General features: G+C 61.9%; 1 protein-coding gene and 1 long non-coding RNA gene across 5 annotated transcripts; one reads left to right on the top strand and one right to left on the bottom strand.

Moving 5' to 3' along the window:
• The first annotated feature begins 777 nt into the window (after window positions 1–777).
• On the top strand, window positions 778–2,309 carry LOC114210765 (uncharacterized). Its single transcript, XR_003609579.2, has 2 exons — window positions 778–1,077; window positions 1,163–2,309. It is a non-coding gene; the product is annotated as an uncharacterized LOC114210765 (long non-coding RNA).
• Window positions 2,251–13,900, bottom strand: CAPN10 (calpain 10). 4 transcript variants are annotated; one of them, XM_028105086.2, is made up of 12 exons: window positions 13,696–13,900; window positions 11,336–11,467; window positions 9,948–10,144; window positions 8,959–9,176; window positions 7,195–7,336; window positions 6,321–6,487; window positions 5,709–5,989; window positions 5,074–5,276; window positions 4,651–4,906; window positions 3,121–3,320; window positions 2,895–2,940; window positions 2,536–2,655 (listed from the first exon to the last, which is right to left on the bottom strand). In XM_028105086.2, the coding sequence occupies exons 1-12, from the start codon at window positions 13,819–13,821 to the stop codon at window positions 2,626–2,628; spliced, it is 1,998 nt and encodes a 665-aa protein (XP_027960887.1). In that variant the 5' UTR covers window positions 13,822–13,900; the 3' UTR covers window positions 2,536–2,625. The 4 variants fall into 4 exon arrangements, with proteins under 4 accessions (XP_027960884.1, XP_027960880.2, XP_027960887.1 ...); XM_028105083.2 differs by having other exon boundaries at window positions 2,251–2,940; XM_028105084.2 differs by having other exon boundaries at window positions 2,895–3,320.
• Between the last annotated feature and the right edge of the window lie 4,636 nt (window positions 13,901–18,536).

Raw genomic sequence — 18,536 nt, forward strand, 5'->3', positions numbered from 1 at the left:
CTGCAGCTCAGGTCACCCAGGCAGGGACTGGGCCCGAGCCGCAGAGCTGAGTACTCCTGGGGGCTGGAAGGCCCGACCTGCCCCCTAAAGCTCATCCTCAAAACCAGCAAATAGCATCTCTTTGACGGAGCGGCCATGTCCAAGGCTTTGTGTTGGGGTCCCCAAGACACCAAAGTGTCCCCAGGAAAAAAATGACTCTTTTGTTCATTTCAAAAGGCAGCAAATCTAGCTTCCATCTGTTAAATATTAGAGGAGGAAAAAAATCTAGTAAGACCAAATGACGCAGACATGGGACACTAAGCAAGAAAGAAATGACCATTAATGGAGACACAGAGAGACAGAGAGGAAGGGGCCTGGAGCATCTGAGAACCTTGCCCCAGCCTGGCTGGCCTGGGCCCGGCTCACCCAGCTCCATCCTGCCTCTCACCCGGGAAGCACTGCCCGGCCAGGCCCCCTCCCTGACTATTGCACCCAGGGCACCAGGATGTTGATACTCACCCCAGAACGCCTGACGCCCCCAAGGCTGACCCAGGCCTGGGGGAGGGGGCAGGCGAGGCCAATGAGAGCAGACCCAGGCCCATGACTGGGCGGGACATGGCTCCCATGGGGAGGGCACAGCTTGCCTGCCTGAAGCAGGAAGTGATAAGGAGAAGGAAACCCGAACAGAGGATGTGGGGCAACGGTCTGCCGGGAAGGCTGAAAAGGTGTTCTCAGCTGCACACACCCAGACCCGCCCTTCTGGGTCAGCTGGGGCCACCAGACACAGGGGGTAGGCCCTTCACGCTACACAGTCCCCCATTGGCAGGTGCACAGAATCGGGACTCCACTGGGGCCTGGCTGCTGGGGCTCCCTCGGTGTGGCCAGCTGCGCCTGCTGGGGTCCCTGGAGCTGCAGGCCGGGGCCGGCGGGGGGGCTCCAGTCCATACCAGTCAACAGGGCAGAGGGGTGAGGCAGCTGTGGGCCGGCCCTGAGCCTGTGGGGCTCTGTGGTCTGTAGCCCCAGCTCAGCTGCTGCATCCTGCATGGGGCTGGGGGTGGGGGACAATGCCAGACATGAGAAGAGAGGCGGAACCTGGAGGTCTCTGATGCCTGGGGCAGGGGGGTTGTGTCTCACTGAGGGGTGGTGGGGGCACAGGTCCACATTCCATCATTCCCTTCCTCAGCAGGGCGAGCTGAGCTGGTACCCACTCTGCAGGCCGAGCCAGGCCAAGGACTCCAGGGCAAAGCAGAGAGCCAGAGCCCAGACACAGGACACACCGAGCGTGGCCAGAGCCCGGACACGTTTTCCGCAAGGACACCGAAGCCCAGAGAACGCAAGCTACTTCTGGAGATCACTGGGCCAGGAGGCCGCTGAGGATGCCCTGGGGGCAAGGTCAGGTGAAGGAGCCATGTGAAGGAAGGACAAGGCTGGCCTGGACCAGGAGCTGCTGGCCAGGACGGCGCACGTGCTGGGGCACACTCTCCACCTCTTCCGGCACAGGGGCCACCGCTTGCACCCCACGGCCGTGGCCGGGCCCAGAAGCCCAGCTTAGCTGGTGGCTGGCTGCCTCCTCCAGGATGCCTTCCCATCGAAGAGGCTGCAGATCCTGGGGGCCCTCCTCTGTCCTCACTCGACCCCAGAGAACCAGTCACAGGGTCGCAGCGAGGGCCACTAACGCAGCGGTACCAGCTTCTGATCCCGCCCCTCTGCCACGGAAAGGCCAGCCCCTGCCTTCTAGAGGTGTCCTGCCCATATGCGAAGGGGGGTGGGGCAGTGAGCAGCAGTTCTCTCAGGAGCGGTCCCCTGCCCTCCTTTGGAAGGGTGGCGCGTTAGCTGGACACCCTGGGTGACGGTGACAACAGGGCGCTGGCAAGTCGAAGTGGGAGGTGGTGGGCGAGAGGCCTGAGATCAGGGCCTACTGCGTCCAACTGGTTAGGGGCCCAGGGGCCTGAAGGGATGCCTCCTCCCACCTCAGGAGCAAACAGCTGCAGCTGGCAGCTCCTCGGGGTCTCTCCGGGCAGCCAGCAGGGGTAAGGCCCTTCCTTCTGCTCCTGTACCAGGGCGCGCGCACAGCCCTCCCCGGCCCTCCAAACCTCTCAGCACCCGCTGCACCCGCCTCACAGGCCAGCCGGGCCCGTCCCGGGGGCCGCAGCCATCCCCAGTGCAGGAGCGGCTGGGCGGAGGGCCCCAGGGGAGGCAGGGCCCGGGCCTTCCCCTTCTCCTCAGTGACAGCAGACCGGGCCACCCGCTACCCGAGATGACTCGTCTGTAAACTGTTCAGTACTCAACGTTTATTTATAAAGTTACTTCCTAAAAACGTTGCACATAAATAGTTCTAAACAAGATTTGTCATACTATGCTCTCGTCTGCTGTAGGGCCTCTCTCTGGGGCCAGGCGCAGATGCTGTGCAGGGTCGCCGGGAAGCTCTGCAGCTCCAGCCGCGTGGAACAGAGACGCCCTGTGTGCGGTCTCCCCTGCCCTTCCCGTGGCACCTGCTGTGCCCCGGGCTACTTGCCCCACGGGGCGGGGGGTCTTCGCCTGGACCCGCGAGCATGCGCGGTCGCCGCGGTGCTGAGGCTGGTGGCACCGGGTGAGGGAGCCCCTTGGAACCTTAAGTCGCCAGAGCTGACACGGGGGGTCACCCAGTTAGGTTTTCCTAACTGCCATGAAGGAGGCCTACAGGAGGAAAGACGGCGAGGGCTGGGTGGCGGCGGGGGCCCGCCCCCCTCATGCACCTGGCCACACGGCCGGGGTGTGACTGCGGCCTCAGCCTCCCGGCCCTCCTGGCAAGAGACAAGGGTGCCTGTGTCCCAGGGCACAGCCTGGCCTCCAGCGCAGCCTCTGGGAGGAGCCTGCGGGAATGTGGCCCCCAGGCAGAGTACGGGGCCGGGCCCTGACCCAAGCCCCACACCTACCTCCTGAAGGAGCTGCCCCAGCCTCTCCTGGCTGTGAATGGAGCGCCTGCAGGAGAGAAAACAGGGTAGCCCGCTGGCCCCCAGCTCGAGGAACGGCCGCGTTCTCCCGCCTGGCCCCTGCAAGCTGACGTGCTCCCCGGCTGTTCCGCCGGGGCGGGTCGGAGCTGCGGCGACGGCAGGGAGGTGCACACCGTACACTGAGGACCCCCCAGCCCTGGGGCCCCACCTGTCTATCCTGGTGGCGATGGTCACCGTGAAGGCCCCCTCCGTGTCTGGCAGGTAGGTGGAGGGCACGACCTGGTAGGCCCCCGCCGGCAGGCGGCAGAGCCGGCTCACTTCCTGGGCGTAGCGATGCGGCACGCAGCTCAGCACAGGCTCCTGGAGCAGCAGGCCGGGCGCAGCCTGGCTCCCCCCGGCCCCTGGAACCTGGGGGACGCACGGGCTCAGACAGGGGAGGCCTGTCCACTGGGCCGCCACGGCCACCAAGAGCTGCTCTCCTCCCTCAGTTCGGGACTGTCCTCCCTTTCGGGGGCTGGGATGTCTGGGGTCAGGAAGAGCCTGGGGCCATCCGCCTGGACCTCCCACGTCACACACCTGCCCTTTTCCAGGGAGGAAGACCTGCCAAGCCTGCCAAGCTGGGCTCACTGCTCACCGAGGCCCCACGGCCCTTGTTAGGCGGGCAGCCCTTGCCTGGGGGACCTCCACCATCACCACTGCCCAGGGCTCTGTCCCGAGTCACCTGATTGGCTCCTGGTGCTGGCATTTTTATCAGAGCTCCTGGTGCCCCAGCTGGCAGCCCGGGCAGAGCAAGACTCCAGAACGAGCCCTCCACTCTTGGGGAGCGCAGAGGCTCTGTCCTCCCAAGGGTACAGAAGCTTCTCAGAGACCTGCCTGCCCTTCCCTCCCGTCATCTGCAGCCCAGGCTGAGCGCACCCACCGTGGGTGGCCATGCCCTCCTCGGGCACCCACCAGTCCATCAAGCCCATCTAGAAGTGGGGCCCCCAGGAGGAGCATATATGTGGGCTGGGAGCCACTTCATTACCATGGCATCTGGGCCTGCGACCTCTGACCTCTGGCAGTGTGCCTGTCCCGCTTCCCCCAACCACAGGTCTGCTAAGGTGTCCCACCTGCAGCACGGCACAACGAGAGCAGGCTGAGGTGGAGAAATGAGATTTGGGGTGGCGTTTATGACGTACAGGCCCCACCTGGGCCTCAACACCCACTCCTCTCCACCCAGGACAGCTTTCTGACCTGAGAATCATCTGAGCACTGCATTCAGTGGCATCTGTCCACCAGGGCCCCACACTGTCTTATGTGGTTCCCTCCCTCCCTTTCCCGCTCTGGCCGGCGAGCCCGGGCCAGGGCCTCCTCCTGGCCCCCAGGGTACGCCCGCTCTCCAGAGGAGCGGCCCCAGGGCGTGGGGCATGGGGAAGGGCAGGGCTGCGTGGCTTTGGGGCAGTTCCTGGCGGGGCACGCCATCCGGTCTCCTGGGCGGGAGGCACAGTTCTGGGGAGCAGAACTGACCTCATGACACCATCGTTCTGAGCTGGGGGAGTGGCCAAGAGGCCGTGTGAGCTGACCCAGGACCCCACTGAATTACTGACTTCAGGAAACCGAGACATGTACCTTGCATGGGACCAGCCAGCCGGCTGTGCCCACATGACCGAGTCCAGGCCTCGGTCATGCCCGGCCACCCGTGGGGACACAGAGTCTCTGAGGACCTCCCCCCGGCACCCCCAGCGCAGGAGGAGCTTGCCTGGAAGACGTGGAAGCCGATGGGGTGGCACTGGGTGTCCTGGCAGTGTTGACGCAGGGTGACACGGACGCAGCGGGGGCCTGGGCCCTCAGGGACCGACAGGGGGAAGCAGGGGTTGCTGGGGTAGGAGGCAAAGTTCCTACTGCCCCCTGCTGTCTGGCCGGTTCTCCAGGAGCCCCGCAGCTGCACGGTCTCCCACTCGCCCGCGGGCAGGGCCTCCCCAGGGGCAGGGCTCCCAGCCGCCGACTTGATGGCACTGCCCGGGAGAGACACACAGGAGGGCGGCTGGTAGCACGCTCCGGGCCTGCGCTGTGGGCCGCGAACACACGCAAATCTCCAGGACGCTGCCCGGGGCCACGCTCCCCTTTCCTCAGCCGGGCCCTCGGGGGAGAACAGCCTAGAGCCCCTCCTTGCTCCTCTCACCTGAGGGAGACTCTCCCGCTAGAGAAGACCCGCAGCAGAAACTGCGCCGGCACGTCCTTCAGGAAGGTGCTGGGCACGGCCAGGTAGTACCCTGGTGTGAGTTCGCAGCGGAGGTGGACCTCCCGGTCATAGGCGTGGCACACGGTGCCAGCCACGGGGGGCGTGGACAGGACCCTGGGCAGGCTGACCCGCCGCTTCTCCACCTACACAGAGGAGGACCGTGTGCCACCGTCCGGAGACCGGCCCCACCGCTTTCACCCAGCAGAAGGGCCTCTCAAACGACTTAACGAAAGAGAGCACCCAGACCTGTGGGTCCCTCCCCAGCACGGCGGGGGCCAGCTCGAAGTGCCCCCAACCCAAGGCTCTCACTCGACCCCGGGGTCCGAGTCCTCCTGCTCTAGGGGAGAGCAGACGGGTCTAGACAGGGCCGTGCCCCCTCCCTCCTGCCAGTCGGCCAAGGGCTGCTTTTGCTTCATCTCCCTTTGTCCGACGACGCCGGCCGGGCAGAGCTGGGGCTGTGGGAGCTCCAGCGGGCGTGCGACCCCGGAGGGTGAGGCCGGTGAGGCTCCTGGCAGTCGCTCGTGTCCCAGCAACCCCAGACCCTGAGCAGGGAGCTGGGCCCAGGGCAGAGTTACCTTCCAGATATGCAGGCCCACAGCCTGGTAGTCCTCACCCAGGAAGCTGGCCGGGCTCCTCGAGGCAAGCCTGTCCCCCACCGGAGCCCGAGCCCGGCCTGCCTGGCCCGCGGCGCACACCCTGGGTCTCTGCAGGACAGCGGCAAACACCTCGCTCGGTTCTGAGACCCGCAGCCAGAACTTGGGGTTGCTGGGAAAGCCGCTGTTGTTCCGACAGCCTCCTGCCGACTGCCCCTTGACCCAGGCCCCAGGCAGCTCCTGAGTGTGGCACAGCGCCTTTCCTAGGGGAGAGCCAGCAACAGCAGCTTCAGGAAAGGGCTCCCACGCGGGCTGCCCTGCCACTCTCACCCACACCGGCTATGGCACCCTACAGGAGGGGGCCCCGTGGTCTCCCGCCACCTGAGGCCGCCTGGGACAGCAGGGGATGAAGTCATCTCTCCACACACAGAAGTAGAAGAGGGCCTGGGGCGAGGGTCATGCCCAGGAGCCCCTAAGGGGACACGGTGGCCGCTCAGCCCTGACCTCAGAGGGCAGAGCCGTGTGGCTTGTCGCCCCCCAAGGGCCTACCCCAGGTGATGGTGGCCTCCCCTTGGGTGCAGGCCTCCCCCTTACCTGAGTAGAGGCTCTGCAGGTGGCCGGCCTCCGTGATCGGGAAGCCAACGGTGACCTCGTCAAACTCCTGGAGGAACTCTTCCTCCTCCACCCAGAACTCTCCTTCCTGCAGCTGGGACAGCAACTCAGACTCATCGGCTGGGTCCACCCGGCTCCACCCTTCGCCCCTGGAAGGCAGCTCACTTCAGTGGCGGCCCCTCACCCCAGAGCTGACAGCACTGACTGGGGAGCCCTGTGCCCTGCCAGCTTCTTGCCGGCCCTGCTCAGACTGGCTCCGCACCGGCCCTTCCTCGGGGCAATCCCCTCTCTCCTTCCCTGAGGCTCCTGCCTCCGGACATGTCTGCCGAGGGCTGTGCCCATGAGCGGGCCAATGAAGGATGTGCCCGATCTCACACCGAGCTGCCGCTAGCCTCCTGCACTCAGGAGCAAAGGTCGGATCTGCTGACCAACTGCAGTCGGCCGAGGGGAGTGGACCCAGGGCCCTCATTCAATCCTGGTCCCTGGTGTCAGTAAAGGCCTTAAAGCTGAGCTGAGCACTGTGACTCGGGCATCCCACATGTCCCTGTCACCTGCAGCCTGACCGGGCATCCACCGTTCCATGGGCACCCTCAAGGAAGGAGCCCAGGGCCTAGGGCGGCCTCGGTCCCAGCACCAAGCACTAAACCAGCCTCCTGGGGCTGTCTGGGGCCAAACACAGGACCCGGGGGACCACAAGCAGGTGCCAAGGGGGCCTTGCGGGAGACCAACCGCGCACTGCGCTGACCAGCTACAAACGGGCACGCGCACGTCTGTGATGGCTCTCTGCTGCCATGCGAGGCCCCAGCCCTCTCCCCTCGATGACAGCAGCACAGCCCTGGCCCTCACCCATACTCACCCCTCTCTCCAGGGCCCCTGCCAGCAACGCCGGCCCCAGGGATTCTGAATGCACAGCAGCAGGATGCTCTGGCCAGCCCGCCCCTGGAGCTCTCGCAGATCTGACACAATGAAGGCATGGAACTCCCCCAGCTCCCTGGCACCTGGTGAGGAACAGCTTGGTTGCAGGCAGGAAGTCCCCAAACCAGGCGGACGCACAGGTCTGTCTCCCTCCCCGTGGGATGCTCTAGCCCACCCGACTGTGGCCACAGCAACACCCAGATCCCCACAGACCACCGGGGCTCCCTTCCTGACCACTGTGGACAAGTGAGCTCAGAAGTGGCCTTAGCCAGTGCACAGCCACGGCAAAGGACCTGGGTGCGGACTGTGGTCGGCTGCCAAGGGCCTGGCAGGTCCTTCCCTTCTCGGCACCTTGGTCCCCGCCTGGGTGGATGAGTGAGGACAGCCGGCCGGCCGATATGGCAGCGCAGGGTGCCTGGTGCTGGGCCGGTTCTCAAATGTGCGGCTATAAGCGTTGTCAGCAGCAGGTCTGGGACAGGCAGGAAGAGCAGTCCCCTCCAGGCAAGGCCAGCCGGCGCGGGGTGGGGGTGGGGCACGCACGGCCGGGGGCCGTGGGACCAAACACTGCTGGGGGGGGGAGACTGGAGGCCCCAGAGAGCAAACAACCCCGCTTGCCAGAGCCCCCAGAGCCCTGGGTCAAACCATGCGGAAAGGGAGGAGCCAGATGGTGCCTGGAGCCCCATCTGCGGAAGCGGGGGTGGGGGGGGTGGGGGGGTGGGGGCGGTCCAGAGAGGAGGAGAAACTTCTGGAATGCCTTTAAAAGCTTTATTTAGAATGGCGTTGTAGCCACCACTCTGGGTGTCTGCGCTGACACCTCTGTGGGATCCAGCTGCGCACCAGCAGCACCCCCTCCTCCTGGGGGTGTCAGCGAAGCCTGGAGCGCTAAGGATGAGCCCTGCCCCACTCTCAGGTAGAGCTCGGACACCATGTCCCGCACGGTCTGCATGGCTGTCTGCGGGCTTCCCTCACCTCCCCAGCGTGGGGGCGGCCCCGACCCTCACCCAGGTCGGCAGCGCTCGCTGTCCACACGCACCCGTTTACCTCGGTGTCTGGGTTCTTGGGCCAAAAACCCCATTATGAAAATCATCCTAAATGTGAACACTGTCAAACATGAAAATGTTCAGTAATGCCATCTGTAATGTGCGAAATTGCCCGGCATTCAGGGAAAGAGTAAGAAAACATGGCGGCTTCACTGACGGAATGAGACAGCAGTGGTCGGTGTGCTTGGCGCCCGAGAAAGTGCAATGTCATGTGCGGCACACACACCTGTTTGCGGAAAAGCCCCGAGGGCCACAGAAAAATAGTTCTGCGTGTGGGGTTTCTTCCTTTCAAGAAACTTCCTGTAACGAGCGTGGACATCACTCAAATGAAAACCTGAGTTTGATTTTGCCAGGCTGCCGGCCAGGCCGGAGATGCCGCCACCACCAGGTTCTCGAGTCTCCGGGTGGCGGCTGCCCTGGCAGAGGCTCCAGCCTCGCCCTACTCGTAAGTCGAGGAGAAAGAAGAAAAAAGTCAAGGGAAAAGGACCTTCCCTCCAGAGAAGGACAGGTGGCAGGGGAAGCTCACACACCAGACACCAGCTTTGAAAGACAGACGTCTTGCTTTCCACTTAGTCCTCACGGGGCCCCGAGAACAAGCCCCTGTGTGGCTGTGGGGGCATCCGGGCGCGCAGGCCCGTTCCGCTGCCGTGTGCCTGCCGCCTTACCTGCTCTGGGGCTGAGCACCGAGCAGCTTATCAGACACCGGTCCTTGAGGCTGAGCAGCCGTCGGCAAGTCCTGTGCTCCGAGCCACCAGGCCTGTCCTGTTGGCTACTGGCTCTTGCCAAGTCCCGCAGGCTCCACCTTTCTGCCAGGCCCCCGGTGAGGTCCACCAGGGCATCCGCCACCTGCCCTGCCCACAGGTGCTCATAGGACCCATAGACCCTGGGGGGGCAACCACAGGGAGTGAGCCTCTGGCACTGGGGCATGGCGCCCTGCCTCTCTTCCATCCCCGCATCTGCAACACCCCCAAATCACCTCACCCACCACTTCAATGGTTTCTCTTTACTCCTGCCTCGTCCTAAGTACAGACGTCATCTGACCCTCAAAGGCCAGAAAGCACAGCAGCCCAGCAACACCCTGCGGCCTCCAGCGTGGACACAAGCGTGCGGTGGCGAGGGGCGTGGGGCGTGAGGCTGTGAACACCCATTCTTCCACTTCTCAAGCTCAAACCCCACCCTAGCCCCGGAACGGAGGCGCTCACAGCGACATCCCCGCAGGCACGGCTCACTCCCTTCGTACAAAGGCCTGCCTATCCATGCGGCCTCTCCCGGCAGGCTTATTGCTGCATTCTAAGACAGAAGTTTGCCCATCCAGACCCGGGGTGAGGGGCACAGCCTCAAGCAGCACTGAGACCTGGGTGGCTTCACCCCTCCCACGGCTTGCCGTGCTGAATGATGCCTTTGGGCCCGAGTTTGAAGCAAGGACGGGGAAAGAGGGAATGCGCTGGGGGAAGACGCACGCCACAGGCCACGTCTCAGAGTTTCTGTCTCTGGACAGGTCGGTCCCACCGCAGGCCTGGTTGCCAGGTCCCGGGGACTGAGGAGGGTGCTGCAGCCCAGGGAGAGCGGAGACGTGCTCCCCAGGGGCGGCCTCAGGCAGCTGTGACTCCCCAGCCCACCCTGGCCCAGCCCCTCCAGCCTCTAGCACGCGTACTTGGCATAGACCTTCTCCAGTAAGGGAAGCCAGAACACATCCTCTCTCTGACACCGGGAGAAGCAGAGTCTCCCTGCAAGACAAGGCAGACGGTCATCTATGGTCACCTCCACCCAGCGTCCAAACTGCCAAACTCGACAGGTGAAGGAGCCGCGGTACGTGTGGTCATGCCAGCTCGGCTGTCCTGGAGGAAAGACCTACCACGCACAGGGAAAGGCAAAAGGAGAGCATGAGAGACAAGCCACATGGTGCTTCCCACACGCCATCACCAGAGCTGCTCCACGGTACCCTGCTGCCCTGCCAGGGGCCTGACTTTACTCCACAGCTGATGTCAGTGTTGGCACAAAACCCAATTGTCACACAGAAAACTAAGAGCCTTTTTAGTAAGACGTTTTAGGACCACACCGAGGGAGCCAAGTGTCTCCAAAAGCTTAAAGCCAACCATGATGTCCTACTGTCCCAAGTAAGCACTCGACCCAAAACCAAAACAAACGTTGACTTTTACAGGCAATTCTTGACAGAGCTGGCTGCAGACGAGCCCCCAGCTGTAGGGGTAGGGGGGGTGCCTCAGGAGCTCCGCCAGCACCTGGACCCAGTGCATTTACTGCTGGCTTTGGAGTTAGGACCCAGAAAAAGACACATGTGGGCTTTGCACCTACACAGACTTGTCTGGTCCTGGCTCTGTCACTTACTAGCTACGAACATGGTAACAACGGTTTTAGTGTCCTCGTTTGCAAACGAGGGTCAAAGCCAGGAAGGCCTGTGAGAACGAAGGCCAGCAACTATGGTGTGCTTAGCGGGGCCTGCGGACATGGGAGTAGCTCGGAATGGGTCACACTGTCACTGCTGCTGCATTCATCAGTGACATCTAGCAGCGAGCCAAACGAAGCTGTGCACGCTGGACAAGCGCTCTGAGCAGGCGTTTTACACCTGTGCTATCTGCCTAGCATCTGAAACAGTTTTAATCACCCTTTGCCAATTTATATTCAAAACCTGTTTAAAAAAAAAAAACAACAAACCAACTAGCTAGGGAAACTTAATGCAAACCCACGGCATAGGACCTCTCCGCCGACCCTTCCTACTCTAGGCGGCTGTGCGCTCATCTTTGCATCCCAAACACACAGCTCTGTCTGCACAGAACCCAGGGCTCGGGAGGGCAGAGCAGGGCAGGAAGCCCCCGTGCTGGAGCCCTGGGGATAGGGGGACACAGTGCCCACGCCTCGGAGCTCCTATAGCCTGAGAGCAGAGCTCTCCCTTCCAGCCAGCTGTGCCAGGTGACCACAGCAGAGCCCACGGAGCAGGAGGCTCAGCGGCCCTGCTTCCTGCTTCCTTCCTGTGCACAGCAGACAGGAAGTCAGCAGAAGAGCTGCCTGCCCCGCCACGGGTACCTGGTCCAGGAGGTGCCGGCTCTTCTGCAGGGCGGCGCAGGCACACAGGAACCAGCAGTCTCCCAGCAGCCCTTGCTTCACCTGTCCCTCCTGTGGGTTATCTGCGAACAGCCGGGGCGTGGCACAGATTTCCTGAAATAAAGAGTATCATCCAGTTACATCATGCCTGAAGCCTAGTCTCTAAAACTATGAAGACAGGATCTAGGTGACAGGTACCGGGGAGGAGCTTTTCTGGTCACCCACATTGCCTAAGAGGGGAGGGGAAGCAGCTGGCCTTTTGCAGCCCCGATCTGTCCGTCCCTCCTGGCTTTAGATCACTCCGTCCAGCTTAGGTCCTAGGGTCCCTGTCTCTCTCTGTCCACCTTCCTAAAGTGGCAAAACCCCAACTCTAGATGAATCTCACCATCCCCCTTCTCGAAACAGCTAACTTGCCCTAGAAAATGCTATCACTTTAAACTCCTAACAGCAAATCTCAGACAGATCCTCCATACTGCTGGAATCTGGCTGAATTTCCCAAAACCCAGACTACTTTATACCTTACCTTCCCCTTTCCCCCTCTCTTCACACTTCCACGCTCCTGCCCTTGCCCATGCCCCTCTGAGCTGATGACCCTGCCAGAAGCTTCCTCAGAAGCAACCTCCACCTGACCCCCTCTCCTGCCTTTAGAGCCAGGGTTCTTCCCATGACCCCCGCCTCCTCCGCCCCTGCAGGGAGAATTCCAGCAGCATAGGGCAGAGAGAACCCCCATCTTCTCTAAGATATTGTCCCCCCTGCATTACCTCCCCTTGAGTCTTCCCTTCTCTGGCAGACTTCTTGAAAATGCTGCCTTCCTTCCTTCCTTCCTCCTGCTCACGCAGCACAGGCCCCTTTAGCCTCTGGGCCAGTCACCTCCATGTTGCCAAATCCAACGGCCTCTCTCTGTTCTCGTCTTCCCTGACGCTTGGCAGCATCAGAACAGTGGCTGTCCCCTGCACTCCCCCACAGTCCCCTCTTGGCTCCCATGGTTCCACATGTTCCTGGCTGTCCTTTCACCTTGCCACCTGCTGCTTCTCCAGGCCACCTGCCAGGGAACCTGCTTGAACCCGCTGGGAAATGTCAGGGTCCCTCAAGGCTCAATTCCAAGCCTTCTCTTCTTCTTCAGACCCACTTTCTCCTGAGATACTGTTCGGGGCCCTCGGCCCTGTCGTGGTCCCCGTTCCCTGATGTCGGGGTCCTGTAGCCCAGAACCTCCTGAGCACCTGACTCTCATGCGCACCTGCCCGTGGGCAGCTCTGCTCACACCTGTGAGAGCAAAACGCCACACAAGATTTCCCTCCCTAGCTGTCCCCCACCTCCCAGTGTCCCCCAGCACATCAAACAGGACCACCATCTACCCAGGTGCTCAGGCTAAAAATCTCAAAGTTGTTCTTGATCCTTACTTTACCCTCACCCTCTACTTCCAATCGGTTACTAAAACTTATTCATCCCCCTCCAAATTAATTCTCTAATCCATCCACTCCAAAGGCCCATCCTAAAGGTTGCCATACTACCCTGACCCTCTTTACCTTTCTCTAGGACCACTGCATTCCTGCTCTGTCAATCCACTTCCCAGCCAGCAGTAAAAGTGAGCTTCTTAAAACACAAACCCACTCAAATTGCTCCTCTGCTAAAACCCTCTAATGGCCTCCCACTGTGCCTAAAATGCATTTTTAACTCCAATTCCACTGGCATGACCTATAAGACTTCATGCTTTGGCCCTTGCCTCCTTCCACGCCAAACTGGCACTTTCCGTGCTGCCCAAACACCTCTGTGGCCAGAGCCAGGGTGCTCCGAGGTCTGGTGACCGTGCAGAGGTCTCCATTAAGACTGTGTACTTGCAGCAAGGGAGGGCCGTTCCTGAGAAGTCTTACTCAGCAGATTAGCCATTTCTAAAGATACCAACATAGCACTAGGCCAGAGCGTCCCTTTAAATTGCCGCCTTCAAGCGTTCACATGTGAAAATGCAGGCGCACGGAGTCCAAACAGCTTTGCCCTTCCAGAAGATCATGAGCACGGCCGATCCCGGCAAACACAAGAAACAGAGCAGGACCGCCTGTGGCCAGGAGGGCCATGCAGTCCAGAAGCTCAGTCCGGATAGACGCCCGTCGGGGCAGAAGAGGGGCAGGGCTGGCGTCTGCTGGACCGGACGTCTCGCCCTGCCCCGAACCGCCTTCGGAACCGAGCTCTCGAGGGCGCGGGCCAGGAGCTCCGCGGTGGCTCCCTCCCGAGGGACCCCCCGCTCCCGAGGGCTGCAGCGGCACCCCGCCGGAGGCAGCGCGCGGGGCGCCTAGCCGAGGTTCGGGGCCCGACCCGAGGTTCGAGACCCGCGCCAACAGCCCCACCTGGGGCCGCCTCCATGTGATGTCTTCGCGGAACTGGGCCAGTGGCGTGGAGAAGCTGGAGAACAGCGAGGAGTCCGAGGCGGGGAAGTCGGCGTCCCGGAAGAGCTCCCTGACCGGCGCCCGCATCCTGGGCTGCCCGGGCTCCCATGGGCTGCCCGCGTCCCCGGCGCCGAGCGCGGCCCCGGAAGGAAGGCGAGTTCACCGCAGGTCCCGCGCGCGCCCGCTCGGTCGCCGCGGTAACCGCCGGGCCACGTGACGCAGCGGCCCAATCGCACTCGAGCTGAGGCCGTCCGCGTCCCCCTCAGGGGGCGTGGCTCCCGAGCTCTGCTCTCGCGAGGCCGCGCCGTCGCCCCGGCTTCTCTTCTCTTTCCGGGGCGGGGTCTGGGGACCTGACCCTTCAGCGACTGATCCCCGGCCCTCCGACGGGCATCGTATCCTCGTGCCGGTGCAGCTTGGGCCGGGGCGTCGGGGCCGCTTGGCCTCGCGGGCTCTTGGGGCTGAAGGGACCTGAGAGGCCTCGTCGGCCGAGGTCGGGCCGCGGACTACAGGTCCCAGCATGCAGCGCCGCCTCCCAGAAAGCGCCGCTCCTCCCGGCGCGCGGCGGCGGCGGCGGCGGCGGCGGCGGCGGCTACGAGCCGCTGCGGTGGCCTAGGGCTGGGCTCCCGGCAGGAGCCGGCCGCGGGGAGGGCCTGCCGGGCCTGGGACGTCGTCTCGAGACCACTTGGGATCAGACGCGCTGGGTCCTTAGCGGGGCAGGGGACGAGGCTGCAGCAGATGACCGGGCATGTGGTCCTGGTGGGCTGGACAGTGAGTGACCTGCTGGAAGTGCGCTTACAGCTGCGGGCAGGCGATGACAGGGATTTCGGGACCTGCCTAAGTATTCACCCTTGCTGCAGGAACCGGTACTTCTCCACTCCTGGGGAGCACGGAAGACAGTCAGCCGGAGGCTTGTTGTCTGCCTGCCGCCCCCCGAAGCCCGCTTCAGCGGGACCGGAGCCTTCACGGAGGGTCGGGCAGGAGAGGAGAAGGGGCCTCAACCCTTCTCGTGGCAGCTCTCCGCCACTGCTAGGATTACTCAGCTCTTGCGTTCCTGGCTGTTTTTACGCAGCCCCCGGATAGGAAGGGTAGTCCGATCCAAGCCCTTCTGCGATGGATCCGACAAGTCCCTCCTGCCAGGAGAGAGAACCGGTCCTGGAGTCCCTGCCCCAGGTTCCTGTGACGGCTGCAGCTCCTCCCTCTGAGGGTGTCCCACTGTGTGAGCCCCACCCACCAGGCTGTTTGGGGGCCTAGGACACTGCCGAGCTTCTGGACAACAACTAGGTATCTCAGCGGCGGTCTCTGCGGTGCTAGGACGTCGTGGCATTCCTGTGTCGGTAGCTCTCCCGGAAGATGCTGATGACTCCTTGGGAAGCTGGCGGCTGCACTGTAGCTGAAGGGAATCCGGAAAGGCCTGGGCTCTGCTTCACGTCGGGGTCCTGAGGGAGTAAGTGACAAGCTTCCTACCTGGCCTGGGCTGCTGGACTGTTCTCCCCAGGTAGCACACTGGGGTGCTTAGCAGCAGAACTGAGGCCAGCCGAGGATCTGTGCCACTCACCCAGGCTTCCAGAGTCTGGAGAGCAGGCAGCTTCCTGCGGACATGTACGACACACATCTGACCATTTCCTTTCCCGAGCCTGTGGGTGTTAACGGGTTCTATGGATTCCGAACCCTGCCTGCTCCCCTCAAGCCCCCCAGGTTATCACTACTCGAGGTTTTGTGCTCCGTGACTTTGCTCACACTTGTGCCCGGATGACTCCCTGTTGTTTTTCAAGGGATGTTCTCTGACTTCACAGCTGGGGCTGGGGGTTGTCTCTTCTGAACCCCCACATCTCTTCCCTGTTCAGTAGGCAGTAACCCTGCATTCTCATGGGGACACAGAGATTAGAAACTAGTGTCCTGCCCAGACGTCACCCAGAGTAGGAGAGGGCAGAGTGGAGGTGCCCCAGGTGAAGGGACAGGCAGCAACAGCTGGGCCGTGGCCGCAGCCCTGGGTTGGCAGACTGCCTCGTGCCATTTGGATCCAGCACATAGCTGTCCCTGCCTCACCAGCAGGAACCTGATTTAGTTGGTGCCACTGAAGTCAGCTGGGGAGTCTGGACCTCTCCCTAGCTCAGGGTCAGGAGTTTTAGAGAGGAGCATGTGCCCCAGCTCAGGGCAACAGGAAACGGTCCTCTGGGGGGCTGTGGGGGCGTTTCCCACAATCTACCCCGGGCACGTGATGGTGCCTTCTCTTGCAGCCAGCCCTGGCTGCTGGTGTGTGAAGGTGTGGTAATGGAAACTGCTGAGTCAGCTTGTGACCGCAGGGGGACGAGCCAGAAGACAAAGGCCCGCACACGGAGACTCCAGAGCAGAAAGATGAAGAGCCCGATGGCGTCGCCGAGCCCCTGAGCTTGTTGGTCCTAGGATCGTGCACCTTGGGATTTCTGGTCATAGATTGTAAATACAGTTTTACAGTTGGAGTAAATTTTGAGTTGAATCTTTTGTTTAAGCACCACAGACATTGTGCAGAGATCTGTATTCATTGTCTACCGCTGTGTATCAAGTTACCCCAAAATTTAGAGGCTTAGAAGGATATTTATTATGTCATAGTTTCTGCGGGTTAGGAATGTGGCAGCAGGTGGGTGGTTCTGGCTGAGGGTCTCAGGGGATGGCAGTCACAGTGTCGGCCAGAACTGAATCAGCTGCCGATTGACTGGCTGGAGCGGGAGACTGCAGCTCCTTGTCATGTGGACCTTCGTGAAGCTGCTTGAGTGTTCTCACCCCGTGGTGGCTGGTTTCTCCTGGAGCAAGCCATCAGAGGGGAAGGGAAGGCAGAAGCTGCAGGGTGTTTTTTATTTTCTAAAGATTTTATTTATTTGCTTGAGAGAGAGCACACGAGCGAGAGAGCACAAGCAGGGGGAGCGGCAGCCGGAGAGGGAGAAGCAGACTCCCTGCCGAGCAGGGAGCCCAATGCGGGGCTCGATCCCAGGACCCTGGGATCATGACCTGAGCTGAAGGCAGACGCTTAACCGACTGAGCCACCCAGGCTTCCCTGCAGGATGTTTTATGACCCGCCTCGGGTGTCCTCCATCGTTTCTGCCACGTTCCCTTCACTGGGAGCAAGTCCCCCCAGTGCAGCCCACACTCAGGGAGAGAGCATCGGAGAAGCTGTGCACACGTGTTAAGGCCCCCATAGGTCCTGAGGGATGGGCTGGGAGGGTGACCTGTGCAGGGACCAGATGAGTGGTGTGGGAGCCTGGGGAGGGTGGTGAGGGGGGCAGCCCAGGGCTCTCACTTGAAGGGATCACGCACTGTGCGGTGGGTTCGGAAGGTCTTTGAGGCCAGGGCGGGAGAGTGAGCCCAGGGGCCTAGGTTTTGAACCAGCGAAGGAGAACGAGATTTAGTTTCTTTGAAGGTGCTTGGTGACTAGTCACGTGAATCAGAAAGAGGGAAGGTGCTGCAGGATGGGGGTGCCAAGTGAGGCAGCCCGGGGGCCCTGCGGAATTGGAAGAAGGACTGGCTTTGTGCCCCGTCAGTTTAGGAAGCTCACGGGACTCCTCACAAAAGAACAGCCTTTGTTCAGGGACATGCCTTGACTCGGACTAGGGGCAGGCGTTCTCTCTGTCACGTGGCCAGGTCTGAATCACAGAGCAGTCTCTGGCCCACAAAACCATGCAGGCCCTGGGTCTCACCCCCAGAGGCCAGAGAGGGGCCCAATGTTCTGGTCCTGTGGGCAACAGGGTACCTGTTCCTCTGGGCAAGGCCTTCTCTCTGGGAGTCTCCAAATGAGGGGAGGGTACAGGTGCAAAGCCCCCCAGCTTAGCCAGGCCCGCAGCCTGCAGGCGCAGCCTCCACCGTGCCCATCCCAGAGCTAAATCTGCCGTCAGAACACAGGGATGGCAGGAACCCGGGTGGCCACCCCAGCAGGTCCAGGAGGTGTCTGGAGCCGCAGCCCAGGGGCCCAGAGCCTGGACCACTCTAAAGCCACCTGCGCAAGGACTCTCCTGGCTGCTTTTGGCGTCTGTGTCAACCACAAACCCCGTGGTATAGAGGACCCAGGGTGATCGTGACGATTAAGTGAGAAAGAATGCCAAGTGTATGGCTGGCCTTGGCCGGGGAGGTGGGGGGGAGGGCGGGGGCAGGGAATGGTCAGTGAGGGCCACCGTCCTGGGCCGTGGGGGGTGGTCAGTGAGAACACGGACTGCTTCTCTGGAATCATTTGGGATGGAGTGGGAGTTGGGTCCTAGAAGCTTGGCTCTCCCGTTCCCCGGCTGGACGTTTCGAGCTGAAGGAATTCCCAGGCAGGGCTGGAATAGGGCCATTTCTGCCGTGTTTGCATCCACCCGTAAGGGCTCGAAGGGTCGAACTCATTTGAACACCCATCCCAAAGGCAGGTTTCCCTGTCCCATATTAGGACAAGGAGCCTGAGCTTCAAAGGGAGGAGGTGGTGGGCCAGGTGAGCACCGCTGTGGGGAGGACACCGCCAGTGCCCAAGCCAGGTGGACCTGAGCAAAGTTCACTTTGCTCACTGTGACAGAGGAATGGCTTCTTTTCGGTGGTGGTGTAGGTTAATATTTTTTTAAAATAAAAATAATACGAGCTCCTAATAGGAATTTTCCCCCTAACTCTTTCTCTGGAGGGGTTCTAAGGGTCATGCGTCTCGTGTTGTCATGAGCACAGCGTAGATCATCTCTCTTGACTCCAGTGCCCTGATCTGGGGCCTCTGCTCTCCCAGGCTCTGGGCAGGTGGCGGTGTACCAAGAAAGTGGGGGGGAGGGGCGGGGCACGGCTGACAGCTGACATTAGATTTCTCTCGGCAGAAG

Source organism: Eumetopias jubatus, unplaced genomic scaffold (assembly GCF_037043125.1).
Source record: "Eumetopias jubatus isolate StellerSeaLion01/CBP00866 unplaced genomic scaffold, mEumJub1_p1.0 scaffold_3, whole genome shotgun sequence".
Lineage (NCBI taxonomy): Eukaryota > Metazoa > Chordata > Mammalia > Carnivora > Otariidae > Eumetopias > Eumetopias jubatus.